The sequence below is a fragment of the Centruroides sculpturatus genome, unplaced genomic scaffold, assembly GCF_000671375.1.
Source record: "Centruroides sculpturatus isolate CEXI.00-Female unplaced genomic scaffold, Cexi_2.0 scaffold20, whole genome shotgun sequence".
NCBI classification, from domain to species: domain Eukaryota; kingdom Metazoa; phylum Arthropoda; class Arachnida; order Scorpiones; family Buthidae; genus Centruroides; species Centruroides sculpturatus.
In genome coordinates, this window is record NW_019384333.1 from 882308 (window position 1) to 899694 (window position 17387).

The following is a 17387-nucleotide window of genomic DNA, read 5'->3' on the forward strand; positions in this document are numbered from 1 at the left end:
TTCAAAACAGATGCAGTGTAGAATTGATATACAACACGATAAGCTTAATATTTAGAGAAAAATCAATTATTTTTGTGTTAACTAACAGTCTTTTTTAATTAATAACAAATGTTTTCAACATATACATAATGTCTTTCTCAAGTAACATAAAATAGGATGAAAATAACAGTTTTTTTAAAAAAATATTCAGTCATATTAAACATTTAATATGACTGAATAGTTTCGTCAAAAGCACTAGTGTAATTTATAGTGATATTTATACGTAATTTAATGCCTGGATGATAATTTTCTCGCTTCTTGCTTATCTATTGATTGGCATGAAGTCCAATCCCATTCACATTTAACTTACAAGATGAATTCTGGACAACGGGTATCCTTTTTTTACCATGTTTTACATATGCTATGCAAACACAAGCAACAACCTTTACATAAAAATGATAAAATCATAATGGTTAAAGATATAACAATACAAAAAGTAGAAGGTGAAGCACTAGTGTAGCGAGGGGGCAAGGGGGTCTATCATGCCCCGGGCATCACTCTCAGAGGGGTGCCAAATGGTCTCCAAGACAAACAAGATTTGTTTCTGGAGGGAGGAGAGGGGCACCAATAAAGTGTCATGCCCCGGGTGCCAGTTATGTTCACTACACCACTGGGGTAGGGGTATTTTATTCTATTTTTATGTTACCTGAGGGAAGACATTTCATATATGTTTGTTATTAAAAAAGACTATTAGTTAACACCAAAACATTGATTTTTCTCTAAATATTATTCAAAACATATTTTAAACAGTTACAATATATTTCTATTTATTATATTTAAAATACTATAAAGTATTTTAAAATTATTTATGCTCTAATTGAATGGAAATTACTGTTGACAGATTTTTGTGAAGATGCTAAAAAGTAGAGAAGATAAATTAATTTAATTATAAAATAAATATAAACATTTAATTAAACTAAATAAAAAAATATATATATATATAGTTTCTATTATTACCTTCAAATCTTTTTTAATACTTATGTTCTCTCTTCAAAATTTTTACATTAATTATACTGTATATGTAAATATTGACTTACACATTAAAATGGAACTTCGTATCATATGTATTCAACTGGATAACGGTAAATATTTTACTTTTATTCAGTTGGAAATAAATGAAAAATTACGAAGATAATCGATTTAGCTTAAAGATGGAAATGNTGTGTATTTTTATGTATTATCAACTATATTTCAGAACTTTGTATCAGCCAGCTATCAGAAAAAGGTTTTAGAGAGTGCTCTAAGATTAATCTGTTGGTCAGTCTTAGAATATTTAATAATAAACACAAACTTTGCCTGATTGTTCAAGTGTGCTGTAAGTCCAAAAAGGTTGAAAACCACTGATTTAATTAATAAAATCATTGGATGAATTAATTAAGCAATTACTTTAACAGAACAATCTTATAACATTATCAAAAAATTTAGCATTTGTTGCTTGGGATTTAGACATAATATTCCAACTTGCATTGCATTTTCATTATTTAGGCACAAAAGATAAAATAAAGTAATATATAACAGATATAAAGAGTGTTCCTAAAATTTATGTGCAGTTTTATACTTCGATAACTAAAAATCTACAAATATTAAAGCTATGCAGTAAATAAAATTTGAATGCCTAACTTTTGAAAATTTTTTATGTGATAATCTTATTAATGTGAAATTATTTTTACTATTTAAAATGTTTGGTATGAAAAAAATGAACATGTTAAATAGTGTTAATGTAGACGCAAAAAGCAGAGTTATTAATAATAATAGAATTATTTTATTTATAGATCTATTAATGATGACTCAAAACAATGACAGCTGAAAAGAAAGTAAGCTGTTTGTTTTGGTTTGCAGAATTAATGATAATAACAGCTGTTATGGCATATGTACTGTACCACAGAACATATCATAATATTATTCTAACAGCTGTTATTGACTTTAATTCTGTAAGCCAAAGTATGCAATTTACTTTCACTTTAACTGTCATCATTTGAGGTCACTAAAGGAATTTTTAAATAAAATAAATTTGTTCTTTATTGACAAAATTATTAACTGTATAGTTTTAACATTTGTATATCATTATTTACTAAAGTAATAATAATAATAATAATAATGATCTTTTCTTTAACAAAAACTACAAAGTAGAGCATTGATTATCCGAATACCGATCAACTGAAACATCAGTTAACCAAAAGCATTCCAGTTGGCAAATCCAAATTTTCGCTAGTGCTATGGTGCTGCAGCACTCTCCCCCTCCCAGCCAACGTAAACTGTAGGCCTACTTTAATGTACTATTTTATATAAGATATGTATTTGTAAGCAATGTTCCCTCTAAATTTTTTTTAGATATACTTCTCTGAGCAAAAAACTTTTGCTGAGCAGATACATAGACAATCTTATTTTTTTCCTCTAAAAACTAAAATAATTAATTATAAAGTAAAGATTAAACTTCATTTTGAAACATACTTCCATACAAAATATTATCTTTTGTTAATGATTTAATGTATTTAATCAAAATATATGTATCAATAATCATGTTGCAGACAGAGTGAGAAATCAGTACATAACAGTTCAAATCAGTGTGCATATTCGCCTGCACGGCACATAAATTCTTGTGTGCGACAACAATTTGAGCAATGCATGGCCGTACAACCATGCAGCTTAGAAGGAACATTATTTGTAAGACATGTGATACAAAATATATACAGTACACTTTAGTGTTTAATATATTTTTTCATAAATGATCAGTTATCCAAAAAATCTGAACAACTCCAGCCTGAATTGTTTTGGATAATCGATGCTCTACTGTAAAAACATTCTTATTTTTTATTAGACTGAAAATTTACACATTAATGAAAAAATTACTTTTGTTTTAAAGTATAAACCTATCGTAATTTGCAATATATTTGTTCCTTGTATTAAAAAAAATAAATGTACACAGTGTGTGCCTATATTATTATTATTATTATCTTATATAGATGTAGAATGTATTATTATAATCTTAAATTCCTAACTATAATAACAAAATTAATGTAAAATTCTGTTTATTTTTATGAAAAACTTGCAGAAAAATGTCCACTTGTAAAGAAAACACTTATATAAAATGTAATTTTACATCTGTAATGTTAAATGAATTTAGTGCATCAATCATTTATCTAGTGAAAGAAAAACTAGATGAAGAGGAAAAAAATGTCTAACTGGACAGGAATTAAACTAATATGATTTTATAACGTGTTGATTGATCTACCCTTGAAGTTACTGAAACAATTTTTTCTGTTTTTTAAATAGCATACTTTGGATAGATGTGCTTTATAATTTGGATGTTATCTATTTAGTAACAAAACATTTTATAACTTCATAAAATACATATGGTATAATTAAAATTTATATATTTTAGATAATTTATAAGGTACAAAAAAGTTGATTTAAATAAAATATAATTTATTTCTANTACTTATGTTCTCTCTTCAAAATTTTTACATTAATTATACTGTATATGTAAATATTGACTTACACATTAAAATGGAACTTCGTATCATATGTATTCAACTGGATAACGGTAAATATTTTACTTTTATTCAGTTGGAAATAAATGAAAAATTACGAAGATAATCGATTTAGCTTAAAGATGGAAATGAACTTCCACTTTAATAATAGGAGCACTATCCTCCATCACTTTTGGCAGACCAATTCTACAGTTTTGCATCAATTCACGACACACCCCATGTATTTTTGTAACATGCAACAGTTTTTTGTAAACAAGATTAATTTGTATATTATTTACAATTATTTAATCAAAATATAAAATAAACTAGCAACAAGTTGCTCAACTTCAACTTTCACGGCAAAATTTAAAATTTTGGTGGCACCATTTGTTATGATATTTCATTAAAAAACTATTTACATTTTTAATTATTGAAAAATGGAAAAATGCTTAATTTTGAGGGTAGGGATGGGTTTTATAAATAAATTGTAAATGCTAATAACAAGTAAAATTGTCAATAAGTTCAACCCTACTGGAGATACACGACCCCATAATATTCCCACCCTCTTGACTTTTAACCACCAAAATTTAATAGCATCAATTTCCATAATAAACAAACCTCCCTGCAAAATTTCAGAAATTTTTGACAAAAATCACAGGAGTTATTAAGCTTCAAACAGGGTGAACAAAATTGTGTGGGTACGTGCACACACACACACATCCATAATATAGAAATGATGCCCGAATTTTTTTGCGTTTCTCAACATTTCAAGGTGTCCTAAGTCCAAAAATGTAAAAATCATTTTTTGCCAGATTGCCAAACTTTCCTTCTGTTATAACAGCCAGGAAAGTAAAAATTATCAATAGAAAGACTTTAAAATAATAGGAGCAAAACAAATGGTTATAAATTTTGATCCATTAATTCTAATTATCAACTAAATAAAAAGATGTTTTAGAGATTCTTCACTCTGTGCATCAGTAGGAAATAAAGCAATTGTATAAACAGGTAAACAGCAAAAACAAAAAACCAATGTCACTAACTTTCCACATTTGAGCAATCAAGTGAAAACATATTATGGGTTTGCAGCTGTCAGAATGACATTCCTCTTAGAAGGCAAAGCAAACTATAATTTATAATCACGAATATAAAATTAAAAAAAAAAAACACATAAAAAAAAAAGCTTTTCAGGGTTCCCTAATACATTTTCACAGCTCTGTTCCTATATTTGGGCTCATTCAGTGAAGATCGGGATATAGCTGCATGCGTATGACAATGTACAGTACCACAGCTATAGTCACGGGATCAGTAGAGCACGTGACTGAAATAGTCTCTGGGTTTACAGAGCTTCAGAAGTAATCACCCATAGTAGAACACTTAATATTCTACATAATCCAATTTATCAATCATAAATTAAAGTTTCATAGATACGTGAGTTAGTTCAATTTGTCATCATGAAAAATATGCTTTCCATGAAAACCTATTGAACAACATCCCATAGTAGGATTCCTAGATATAATAGTGAGGTTGTGATCGAAATTTTCATCTCTAAAACGTGAACATCGAACATCACTATCTTTCAAGTGGCGTTCCACATTCGATGTTGATGTTTTAGAGATGAAAACTTCAGCCACAATCTCTCTAATGACAAGTCATTACTTTGTTTCTGGAAAATGATAATTAAATTTAATAAGCTAGTGACAAAATTGGTAACTGAATCTCTAAAAATGACAACTTTAATTTTATACCAATAAAATAATTATGGTAATTATTTGTATTGCAAAATATTCAAGACAACAATGTAGAGATTTTAAGATTTGAAAATATACAAATCAAATATAACGATCAATCAAACATCGTTATTGTTAATAAAAATTAATTTAACTTACATGCTAATTTTCTCCTTTCTACTTTATAACTTTTTTTGTTTTAGATCCTTAGTTTTGATCATCATTTTTTTACTTACTTATATTGTTATTTGTTATGGAAGCTATCAGTAATTATTAATTAATGAGTCAAATGAAACAAGTCTGGGATCAAATAGATTATATTTAGTGTGTCACCTACTTAATTTTTCTGTAAAAAGTGAAAGCTTTGTTATCACACACTTGCTGACTGTACATGTAAAACAGAGTAGTTATTTCAAAACCTATTGTATTATATAAACATATTTTTTAAACCGTATAGTTTTAAATTTCAACTGGAGAAAAAATTAAAAAATAGTAAACAATCAAATTATATACTAATCAAAAAAAATTATCAAATAAGGAATTCTACTTCAAATTATTAGAAATTTTTCATACCAAAGCTCTGTTTTTAGATGTAATAATCAATAAACATTTAGTAAAGATATCCAAAGAATATTTTTTAATACTTAGCGTAACCAAAGCATTTATATCCTTAAAACAATATCACACCTTACATATCTAGTAAACACTTTAATGCTAATGTTTTTGGCCAAATTCATTGGCCATCTTCAAGCCATAACATAACATATTAGCCAACTATCAAACATTATAAGAACAAACATTTGCAGAACACTTGAGTTGAATGTTAGTAAAATGTTATTTTGCTAGATATATATGGTGTTCATATTGATTTAAGAATATCTATCCACTTGTTTTCATTATTTGCATTTGGAGATTCACTTATAAAATTCACTACTTAATGGAGATTCACTTATAAAATTTTTAAATAAGTGCTTTTGAACTTTGTTTCTGTTCATCTTCAAAGTTTATTTCCAGTTTTAATGTTTTTAATTGCATTTACATTTACATTCAGTTGAATAATTTAGAAATAATGAATTATGCACACACATTTTAATTTTTAATTTTTAAATTGTAAAAAATTCTTTGATTACCTCTTCTAATGCTTCATTTATACTTTCAGGAATCATTAGATCTGTCCATGGTTTAAGTACATATACATTCAGATCAGATCTGTGACGTTTGCATTTCATATTTCCACATACTGTACATTGCTGTGGAATATTAAATACATTGACTAGTTGCTGTTTAAAACAAAATAAAAAAGTTCATAAATTTTTAATTGAAACTCAGATTATAAATCATCATATATTAAAATTACTCTTGCCTTAGATTTTTTTGGTAGAAAGAAAATATCTGGTAATTTCCTCTCCCTTAACCTAATCAAAAATAAATATTGAATACAGTTTTAAATAAACAGAAAATGTATGTATCATAATAACTATTAATATATCCTTACCATAAAATAAAAGTAACACCTAGACATCCTATCAGGTAAGATATTAATACTGTCACAGCACTAAGAATACTTAAAAAAATAAAAAAAAGGTGTCAATTCAATCATTTTATTTTATTTATTTATTTATGAACATATTTTATAAACAAACATAAAATTTTATATAATTTTTGGTTAATTAGATAAAAAACTTACCCTATTAACAATAAATCACATGCATTTCAAATTTTAACTTCAAATGATACATATAGGATCTTCTAAAAAGAATGCTACCATTTTAAATTATTGTAATTATGTTAATTATTATCTGAGAACATTGCAATGTACTTTAAAATATTGGAAAACTGTCTAAGTTTCACATTTATCCATTACAATTTCTCAATCCATATACCTTGTGTCACACAACATACATCTGACCAATACTCAAATTATTCTTATGCTCACTACAGCATATCTATTGTCATTCCTTCCACAGCAGGCACAATTCTATAGCTCCTGCAGATTACTCATGTTGCACAATGATGAGTGATTCTGACTTTGTGAACTTCAGAACACAAAATGCTTTTTCTATGGGAAGTTGCCATTTTTGTTACAGTGCTTTGAAGTAGCAGACATAAGACATTTGAATGCAGAGAGATGAAACTTGGAAGTTACTGTATTAATTGATGTATATTGCATACTTCTCAGATACTAACTAATGTAATTATCTTATTTTAAAATGGTAGCATTCTTTTTGTAAGACCTTGTATTTTCTTTACAATACAATTAATTTACAAATATTATTATGCCAACACTTAAAACTGTTGGCATAATATAATGAGATAAATATAACAAAAGATACAATATATAATTTATTATTTCTTTTATTATAAACAGCTTCAAAGTGATAGAAACAATATAATAGATGAAGTCCATTCAGATAGGCACACTCATTATGTGAGCAAACATAATAAACAATTAATGAAAATAATAAATCACTAATAAATGACTTATTGAACTTCTAAATAATTTGTTAAATGTTCTTTATGTTTGATGATATAATGCATGAGTAACTAGACACAATTAAGACTTCTTTTACCAATATATACAATTTAATTTTTTAAATTAACAGTTTAAAATTTAATTGAAATGATAAATTTATTTACTATATATACCTTAAANTTTTTGCTTTATTCAGATACAATAACATGACTTCTTTTAAATACTTGGCAGATTATCCATCACTTTATTTAGTTTTGATTCTGATGAAACCGTGTTTTAATTTAATTTTGCTTTATTCAAACACAATAACGTGACTTCTTTTTTGTTAGTGATTTTGGTGTACACCGCTTTAATATATGGGTTAAATGTGATCAGGACATGTGTTTGATCGCCTGGGTCAGTGCTGGTCCCTGCATGCATAGTGGGTGTGCATTGTAAGCGGTAATGTTGCTTAATCAAACAGTGTGTCAGAGTAGGGTACCCATGCCTGGTTGCTATTTTTTTAACGTGAACTAACTCAGTGGCTAGGGCTTGTGAGGTGGATGAATGGGAAAATGCCCTCTTAACCAGAGCGTTAAATGCAGCAGCCTTGTATGAGAATGGGTCGCATGAGCCCACAGGTATGTATGTCGAGGCTGCACATAATTTGCGGTATACCAACATGTGGATAGTGGATCTTCCACTCTAATGTTTATGTTCAGAAAGTGGACCTTCAGCACTTTTTTAATAAGTGCTAATGTTTTTGCCCATGTTGAATGGACATCTTCAAGTAAACTAATCCCCCAGCTGCTGAAACTGGGAATTGTTTAATGGATAGGACCTGAGAAAGGAAAGTAAGATTTAGGGTGCAACTATGCAGATGCAAATTTAGTAGTGAGCAAGAAGTTGCAAACGATATAGTTCTCTCAAAGGAAACCATGCACAAGTGAGAAGTGAGGAATATCGCTGTTGAGAGTGATCTCAAGGGCGATATTCCTAGTTCTCACACATATCTTACAGGGTTTGATATTTATTGCGTCTCACCTCTTCTTGCCACATATTCTCACTCGCTTGGAAATTTTGCTTGCTCAGGTCTGCATAATTGCACTCTTATAGTTTGAAAAAAGATTTCCATGCTATGGGGAAGGAGCCAACATTGCAAAAATCAATAGCAGTGTTATTGCAGATGGTCTTATATATTTCCACCTGCTCAAGATGTTTGAGAATATAATGCCTTCCAATAACACCACTATTAATTTTTGCAATGTTGACTGCTTACCCACAGCATGAAAATCTTTCTTCAAATTATAAATCTTACTATCCTTTCCCTCCCCTTTCTCTCTTCTTACATCACCTCTCCTCTTCTCACATGTAAGGCAATCCCCAGTTGTTTCAGCAGCTGGGGGATTAGTTTGCCTAATGATGCCCATTCAACATGAACAAAAAAATTAGCACTTATTAAAAAATTGCTAAATTTTAGGTTTTCTTAGTGATTTTAATTCGAGTATACCCAGTTTTACGTGGCAGAATTCAGCTGAGTTCAAAAATGAAAATATTCATAATGCTTGTAACAGAAACTGATATAATTTCTGTTAATTTTTTTATGTACTCAGATTTGAATGAAAATTCAGACTCAATCTAGGTATATAATTAAGCACTATACATAAAACCAATATTCAGCAAGAACTACAAAAATCTACAAAAGCAAACACTTTCACCCATGTTAAACTGTCATAAGTCATCATCAGGCTAAAAAATCTTTGCAGTTAGAATGCAGCTATTAAAACAAACAGTTCTAAAAGAAGAATTACTCAGGACTGATCATTGCTGTCCACATGCTTAAAGGGGATGCTGTAAGAGGAAGGAAGGGAATACTCTCCCCTCTTCATCCCCATCATCTTTTAATGATGACTGTTTAACACAGGTGACAACATTTGCTTTTGTAGAGTTTTGTAATTCTGGCTGGATATTGGTTTTAGGTGTAGTGATTAAAAATGAATGAAATTTAAAAAGTCTGAAAAATGCAATATAATAAAGGCTAATAGAGTAAGAAAAAGTCTTAAATATACTCTACCAATAAGCTGAATGCATACGAAAGTTTATAATATATGAAGTATAAAATAACCAGAAAAATAGGCTAGTACCTTAACTGACTTCGCAGTTAAGGTAATAGCCTACTGTTCTGGCTATTACAGCCTGCAGCAATGAGGACCCAAAATCAAATCCAAACAAGTAATCTCCTAAACTTCTCAGGGGACAGTTCATCCTAGGTATGTCGAATCTTGTCTCTCACCTCCTAGCCAGCCCCGATCCATGACGGATATGATTAAAAAAGGCTTTCTTAGTGCCTACTGAAGCCAAGATGGCAGAGGATTTGGGAGAAAAAATGTCTCAGATAGAGAGAAATGGAGAAGACAGATTAAAGACGGGAATGCCAACCCCATAAAAACATGGGGAAAAGCTAAGACAAAGAAGTGCCTACAGAGTGAAAAAGAGTCAAAAATAAAGAAAAAAAATTTGAAGTATAACAACAAAAAACAGAAACGAAAATTAAAATCTGCAAATTAGTATAAGTGTTTGCTTTTTCTTCTCTTATCAAGAGTATGCCATCACAGGTACAGCTGAGCCTACAATAGGTACAGCAAGGCTCTGCTAGCCTGTTTATGCATGGAAACAGCCAAGTTAAATGACTTTCTGTACTCGTCACCTCCACATCTCACCAGCATGCCCCCATTGCACTGCAACAGAAACCATTTATTATTTTAGCTAAAATGCCCTCACCATGATAGGCTTGGCCAAACCCTTAACTCGGCCCTGTCCATCAATCTAACCTTAGTCCGCAATCTTGCGGCCGTCTACTAGCCACATGCTGCCATGTCTCCCAAACAGCATATGGCAGCTTTAGAAACATACATATGCCAAACAGGCCACTTTCAGTAGCCACCAGATGGTGGCACTGCAGAAAAAATAGCCTTATTGGCTGGAATTTCTATATAAACCAGACAGAAAGAAAGAAAGGTACAGTAAGACAGTAAGAGATGGACAAGTGTACTGCTTCGAGAAAATTTCGGAATTTCAACCCGGACTCGAACCCGGAACACGTATCCTCAGAACAACAGTCAAAACTTCAATCATAATAAATACATGCAGAAAATCTTAGAGTAATAAAAACCATTCATATATTATTTCATTGATACAAGATCAATTACATACACTTTCTGTAAAAAAAATATATTTACTATTCAATTGATTATGCAATTTAAACAATTTTTAGACTGCTTAGTCACGTTTATTATCCATTATATTGTGTGTAACTTATCTTAACGTTTAAACTTTAATTTTATTTATAAATCATTATATAAAACTTTTATAATCTTAAATCTTATCTAATGAAGTTAATTAGATAAACAATGCATTAATGTTTGAATTAAAATTAAAATATCCATATTAAAGGCGTATTTAAATAAAACTCCTTACTCAAATATTATAAAAGTTCCAAGTGTGACGAAAATAACACAGATTGTTGTTAAACAGCAAAGTTTATCTGTAAAAAGTGCCCAATATAGAGTTAAACCCGGTTCTGTTGATGTCAGACTCGCCGCCATGACAGTTGTCGGCCATCGTCTGGTGATGACGTACGTACGTATAGTGCCAGATTATTTTTCTATTAAAACTTATTAATAACTTTTATTTAAATTTATAAAATATTTCGTAAATGATTAGTTAATACGTTGTCGACTTTCGTAACGATCAAGTCGACGTGTACTAGAGGGAGCCGTAGTCGTCATCGTCTGCTTTTTTTCCGCCATTTTGATATTTTAACGAAACTGAACGAAGTGGGGAACGATTTTTTGTTGTAATTTATAAAAATGGAGAGAGATTCGTCGACTATATGCCTGTTAGACGTCGATGGAACGATAACGAAGCCTCGGCAGGTATAAAATTTAATGTTTTTTACGAAATTGTTTATTTAAGTTGAAATCAATATAAGTTGCTGCGTGTGCCTGACATTGCTCGATCTTTTCAGGGGTGGGTGATAAAAGCAATATTATTAACTAAAGTGTATATTTATTGATCCGAGAGTTTGAAATAATGAAACAGAAAAACACAAAAGATTATTTGGGCTTAAGTAAAGAGGGTGATGAGATTTAGGAGTGTTTGGACCATCACAGTAGTTTTCCCATGGTGTCAAGTGGGAAGACTGTATATGTTAATGGCTGCGTTCAGCAGACTCAGCTGTTGTAACTGAGCAAATCAGTAGCTGTTAGGTAGCAGGTTCAAATCATGGACAAATTTAGTGTATTGAGTCTGGAAGCAAGCTGTAGAGCATAGCGATAGGTAACATAAGAGAAAGATGCTACCAAATGTGACATCAAAACACCTAACATGTTCCAAAAGAGAGTTACTGTAGAGGACGTTCAGCGGAAAAATACTCAACCGCTCCAGAAATGTTGAGTCAGCTAATGACACTGTTGGATCTTAACAGAGTTGTAGAGCATGCTTGTAGGTGAGAAAGTCAAAGGAATCATCCCTATAGTGCCTGATACAGTGGAACCCCGGTTAACGAACTTAATCAGTTCCGCGACTCCGTTCGTTAACTGAATTGTTCGTTAACCGAAGCAATTTTTCCCATAGAAATTAATGCAAATGCAATTAATCCGTCCTAGTCTCCAAAATTTTTGTCATTTTATTTGTAATATACAGTAATTTTCTTTGATGAAAATGTAGGAAAACTTATATCTATCATTACAGCCACAAACATGTAAGCTTTGTTTAATAAAATAGCACTGTACATACCTTCGTTTGTTGTAGTTGGTGGCAGAAAAGTGGAGATATACGAACCTTAATGCTTAGAAGGGGAATCCCCTCCAAAAAAATAACGGGTAGCACTTCATCAAAAGATTCTTCGAGTCGAAGTCTCTTTCGGTAAAAATCCCACCAGTGGTCTTCGTACATTGAACACGGGGAGTTCGTTTGTGGGTTCGCACCTCGCTCAGACGGGCTGGCCACGTGGAGTTTTCCGGGATTTCTCCACGTCTGTAACGCCTAAATAGGGGCCAGTTTCCCTTAAAAACACATCCCAGAAAGCATTCCCGTAGTCAGATCACCCAAGTGTTGCGTTGCCATAACTTAACAAAGAAACAAACTCTTTCCGTAAGGAACAAGAAATTGATCTAAAGTTGATTGTATTACAGTCGACCCCCCTATAAGATAGAGATACGTTCCATTCTCTAGGAATCCTCTTTCTTACGAATCCTTCCAATCACAACCCGACACGTATCAAGTTTACGGACTACGGCTGTTTGAAAGATTTTCTTCCATAAAATTAATCGATTCTAGACTAATCCGACTCAACATTTCCAAAATACGTATATATTTTTTGGGAATAATCCGTATAAACTACGCTATAAACAAAAAATTGTAGGATTACTTACCGAGTGTCACCATTCGACATTGCCATTGCTCAACATTGTTTTCGTCGCGGAACAGCTCAGCAAAGAGCGGCCGATTTCTAACAACTTATTTTTCTGTGAAAACTTCGTAGAACTTCGGAGACATCATTAATATAAATAATTTTAATCGCCGTTGAATAAGAAATGTTTCTTTCACAAGAAATGTATAAAATTACAGTACTGTATTAGACTTACGGTACCTAATTTACATACTGACAGACGATAGTTAGCGTAAAAATCTCCGTAGCGTGGCGCCACGCTAGACGGCGGAAATTATATATTTAATTATAACAAAGTTACAATAAGTTAATATATAATTATATATACAGTACCTAATTTATATATAATTAATATATAATTATATGTACAGTACCTAATTTATATATAATTTATATAATACTGTCCAGACGATAGAAATCTCTCCGTAGCGTGGCGCTACGGACGGCGGGAAAGTAGTTCGGCTTCCCGATGACGTTTGAGGTGTTTATAGGGAACTTTTACTATTTTTTACGGATACCGGTAGCAATTTTTTCGTAGTTTTATAGGAATCGTAACTACAGGGACCGTAATTATAGGGGGGTCGACTGTACTCTTTTAATCAAAATTTTTCTCAAATGCGATAGCGCATTGTCGTTCATATTGCGTTGTCGTTTTCTATTGCCACTATGACTTTTTTCTTTCTTTGATGCCATATTGATTAAATATATAAATCACAAAACTGAAAAAAAAAGTATAGCACAAACACTTGGAAAAGCAATGCTTAACTCGCACATGCCTACTAAACACCAACTAAAATTTGACACAAAATAATGTTACGTTCGTTATCCGAGACAAAATTTTTGCAAAATAAAAGTTCGTTAACCAGGACGTTCGTTAACCGGGGTTCCACTGTATTAGCCTACAGCCTACTTTCTGGCATTATAAGCGGTAGTAGTTTACCTTGGTAGTCCCAATGGTGGCACATTCAGAATCTCAGCAACAAGTGTGAGTTGAAATATGATCTAGGTGGCACTGAGATATACAGTGGGTGATCGGTTAATGAACAAATCAGATAACGAACACTTCCACGAAAGATTTTTATGTTCAGACACTGAACACCTCACAGAACAAACACAAGAAGTGATGTAAAATAATGAATACTGATTGGTCTTCCCTTGTCTTCAGGCAACAATTCGAAACTTTTCAGAGCATGGGAGACTTCAACATTGACACTCACCTCAGTATATACTGATCGGATAGTATTCCTCCGAACTTTGAAACTCTCGTTTGTAATTCCAGCCTTTTATTTTTCTGACAGAAACGATTTTTTTATAGTATTCGCAAGACTTTTGGGTAGGCACTCGTTAAGTTTTGCGTGGGTTTTTATTTTCAAAAGATGAGAGTATAATAGCAAAGGTAGAGAGTAGGTTGATGTCATCTGATGTTGCTGGGCAGTATGGCTTGAACAGGTGTACAGTAGACCTCAGTTCAATCTTATCTAAGAAAGATACTCTATAATCAAGAAGACTCAAACAACTAAACGTGTAACAAAAATCGCATCTGAGAAATAAAGAACACTGAAGAGTTCATAATGGAACCTGAAACTAATCTGACGACAGAAGAACGCCAAGAACTCTTGAATGAGGAACACGAAGAAACTCGGCGAGATATGTTTTCTTCTGAGAATTAATGCCAATATCTGCTATTAAAGATCTTTTGAAGAAGTGAGAGGATGTCAGAATAATGTTCTTAGAATGGCATCCAAACCAGGTTGAAGTTAATAGGCTTGGCAATACTATTATAAATAATTACTTCTGAAAAATCCTGGAGAGAAAAGCAATTGACATTAGATTGATTCTTTAACCCCTACAAACGGAAAAAACATGACTAGTAAAAATGCAAGACTGTGTATATTTGTATTTTTATTATTACATTAGCTGTAAGGACCCGCTTCGCTGGGTTTTTATTTGTATGTAATATAGATTTTTATATATAAAAGACTGTTTTTCTAAGTAACCTACCATCTAGCTGCAAGGACCCGCTTCGCTGAGCAAAAAGTACCGATAGTGAAGATTAAGATAATTACATTATAGCTAATCTTTCCCGTTTTCACAGCATGCAAGAATTAGGATCCCCGTTTTCAGGCTAATTAGAAAATTTTTACGTTTAGTCAAACGAACTATTTTCAACGTTTCTGGAACGTTTACAATCGTTTTATAATCGAGCCAATATTCGAATTATATGTTCGAATTTAATTCGAACAAAACATTCGAAATAGAAAGCCACTTTCAACTACTTTCAGCCTCATATCTCCCGCACCCTTATAGCTATCGAGACGCAACTACCCCTATCCACGAATGGAGACTTGGGGCTACTACCACATACAAACACCATTCACGTGCGATGTGTAGTTTTTGCAGAAAAGTGAAACATAGGGACACACACGTCCATTTATATATAGGCTATAGATAGATAGATTATTACGATTTATCAGAGACAGAATCAAATAATTTTAAAAATCGAATGAATTTTAAAGAAAGAGTTATGGAACAGAAACAAAACAACTTTATATAAGAATACCAACAATTTTCGAATCACTTGTTGAATTTTTAAATTTAAAACTAGATTTTCAAACTCCTAGAATTATTCTAAATCCTGTGTATAATTTTCTTTATCCTTAAATTTTTATATAGATCGTGCATCAAAGTTTTTAAATTTCTTTTTAATATTTCCTACTTTATTGAGAAAATATAATATATTATTGAATAATTTTAGTGTCTTCCTTAATGGCAGATGCTTTTAAACCTTTTAAAGATAAGGAATTTAATGTATAAACTTCATCAAANTGGTTAATGAACAATTCAGATAGCAAACAAAGTCTTGGAATGGATTTTGTTCATTAACTGATCACCCACTGTAGCTCCCTCAAATTCAGGCCACACAATTTACTAAATGGTGCTGCTCCGTAATACCCTGTTCACACCGAGCATTTCAATCTAGATTGACCAAGGTCAGTGACTATTTGTTATTGTTGGAAAGGAATTGAATACTGTTTGTTAGACCGTGTTAACGGGAACATTTTACACCATCATCACATCATTTTATACAACAGTGTTAGAACTATGTAATGCTGATACATTCTAGTTTTAGGATTCAGTTGGATTTTATAACTCTTAATTAAGCTCTCACACAGAGGGGAAAGATTTACCAAAAAGAACCCTTAATTACTGTAAGAATATAGTTGGTTTACATTTATATGTTAAACAGGTATTTAATTGTTTGACCATGATCCTGTAAGTTGTACGCAATCAAGGGTTGTAGTAAAATACTATATGTGTATAATTTTGTGTTTTTGTTTGTAATCTAATAATATAAGCCATTGATCGCATGTCAGTGTATCTGTAACAGTATGCCTAAAATGCCTACTAAGGGCGCCTTAGCAATGATTTTAAATTAACAATAAATTATTATTATTTGTAATAGGAATTTATTATTTATACTATGGAATGACACTGCTGCTGCTAGAACCTTAGGAGGGTAATCCTTAACCTCATGGGAAATTTATTCCCCCCATGGGGGGAATAAATTTCCCACCACGGGGTGAGGGGAATTCCCCCATGAAAAGGGGAAAACATTTCCCATTGATATGAATTTATTATTTATACTACAGAATGACACAGCTGCTGCTAGAACGCCTTTCTCGTAGGGAAGAGGGTTAAGGGGAATTCCCCCATGAAAAGGGGAAAACATTTCCCATTGATATGAATTTATTATTTATACTGCGGAATGACTAGAACGCCCACTAGGGGGCAGCCCGGGCTACTAGTATTAAATATTCTAGATATGTTTATAATATCTTTTATTCCTAAAAATTNGGAATTCCCCCATGAAAAGGGGAAAACATTTCCCATTGATATGAATTTATTATTTATACTGCGGAATGACTAGAACGCCCACTAGGGGGCAGCCCGGGCTACTAGTATTAAATATTCTAGATATGTTTATAATATCTTTTATTCCTAAAAATTATATTATTGTTTTGAATAGTTATTTTATTTTGGGAATATATCATAAACAATATATTTAGATAAATTGTAATGTACTATACATAAAAATTATTATTAATTTTATTATTATAATAAATTTGGTTTTATAACAGCCCATATGTTCCATAAAGGCTGGTTTATATATAATGTTTTTTCATCAGTCCTGCATGAACAAATAATACTGATAGATAAAACTGGTGCAAAATATGCAACCAAACTAT

At 31.4% G+C, this 17387-nt stretch overlaps 2 protein-coding genes across 2 annotated transcripts in view; one reads left to right on the forward strand and one right to left on the reverse strand.

The window, feature by feature from the left end:
• Positions 1-305: 305 nt before the first annotated feature.
• LOC111631205 (sorting nexin-14-like) lies at positions 306-11396 on the reverse strand. Its single transcript, XM_023375412.1, has 5 exons — positions 11166-11396; positions 6732-6800; positions 6600-6651; positions 6367-6516; positions 306-422 (listed from the first exon to the last, which is right to left on the reverse strand). The coding sequence occupies exons 1-5, from the start codon at positions 11291-11293 to the stop codon at positions 306-308; spliced, it is 516 nt and encodes a 171-aa protein (XP_023231180.1). The 5' UTR covers positions 11294-11396.
• Positions 11397-11472: 76 nt separating this feature from the next.
• Positions 11473-17387, forward strand: part of LOC111630932 (phosphomannomutase 2-like) — a 29185-nt gene continuing 23270 nt past the window's right edge. Inside the window, exon 1 of the mRNA XM_023375096.1 lies at positions 11473-11623. Within this exon, the coding sequence (XP_023230864.1) occupies positions 11558-11623 (66 nt within the window). The 5' untranslated portion in view covers positions 11473-11557. The remainder of the gene's footprint in view (positions 11624-17387) is intronic.

What these genes read in the sequence shown, in the direction of transcription:
- LOC111631205 (XM_023375412.1), bottom strand. Translation starts at nt 11,293, where the DNA reads ATGGCGGCGAGTCTGACATCAACAGAACCGGGTTTAACTCTATATTGG. An exon ending in GGAACTTTTATAATATTTGA is followed by an intron (nt 6,801 to 11,165) that starts GTAAGGAGTTTT and finishes TATTTTTTTAAG; the next exon opens with TATTCTTAGTGCTGTGACAG. An exon ending in TAAATGAAGCATTAGAAGAG is followed by an intron (nt 423 to 6,366) that starts GTAATCAAAGAA and finishes TTTTATGTAAAG; the next exon opens with GTTGTTGCTTGTGTTTGCAT.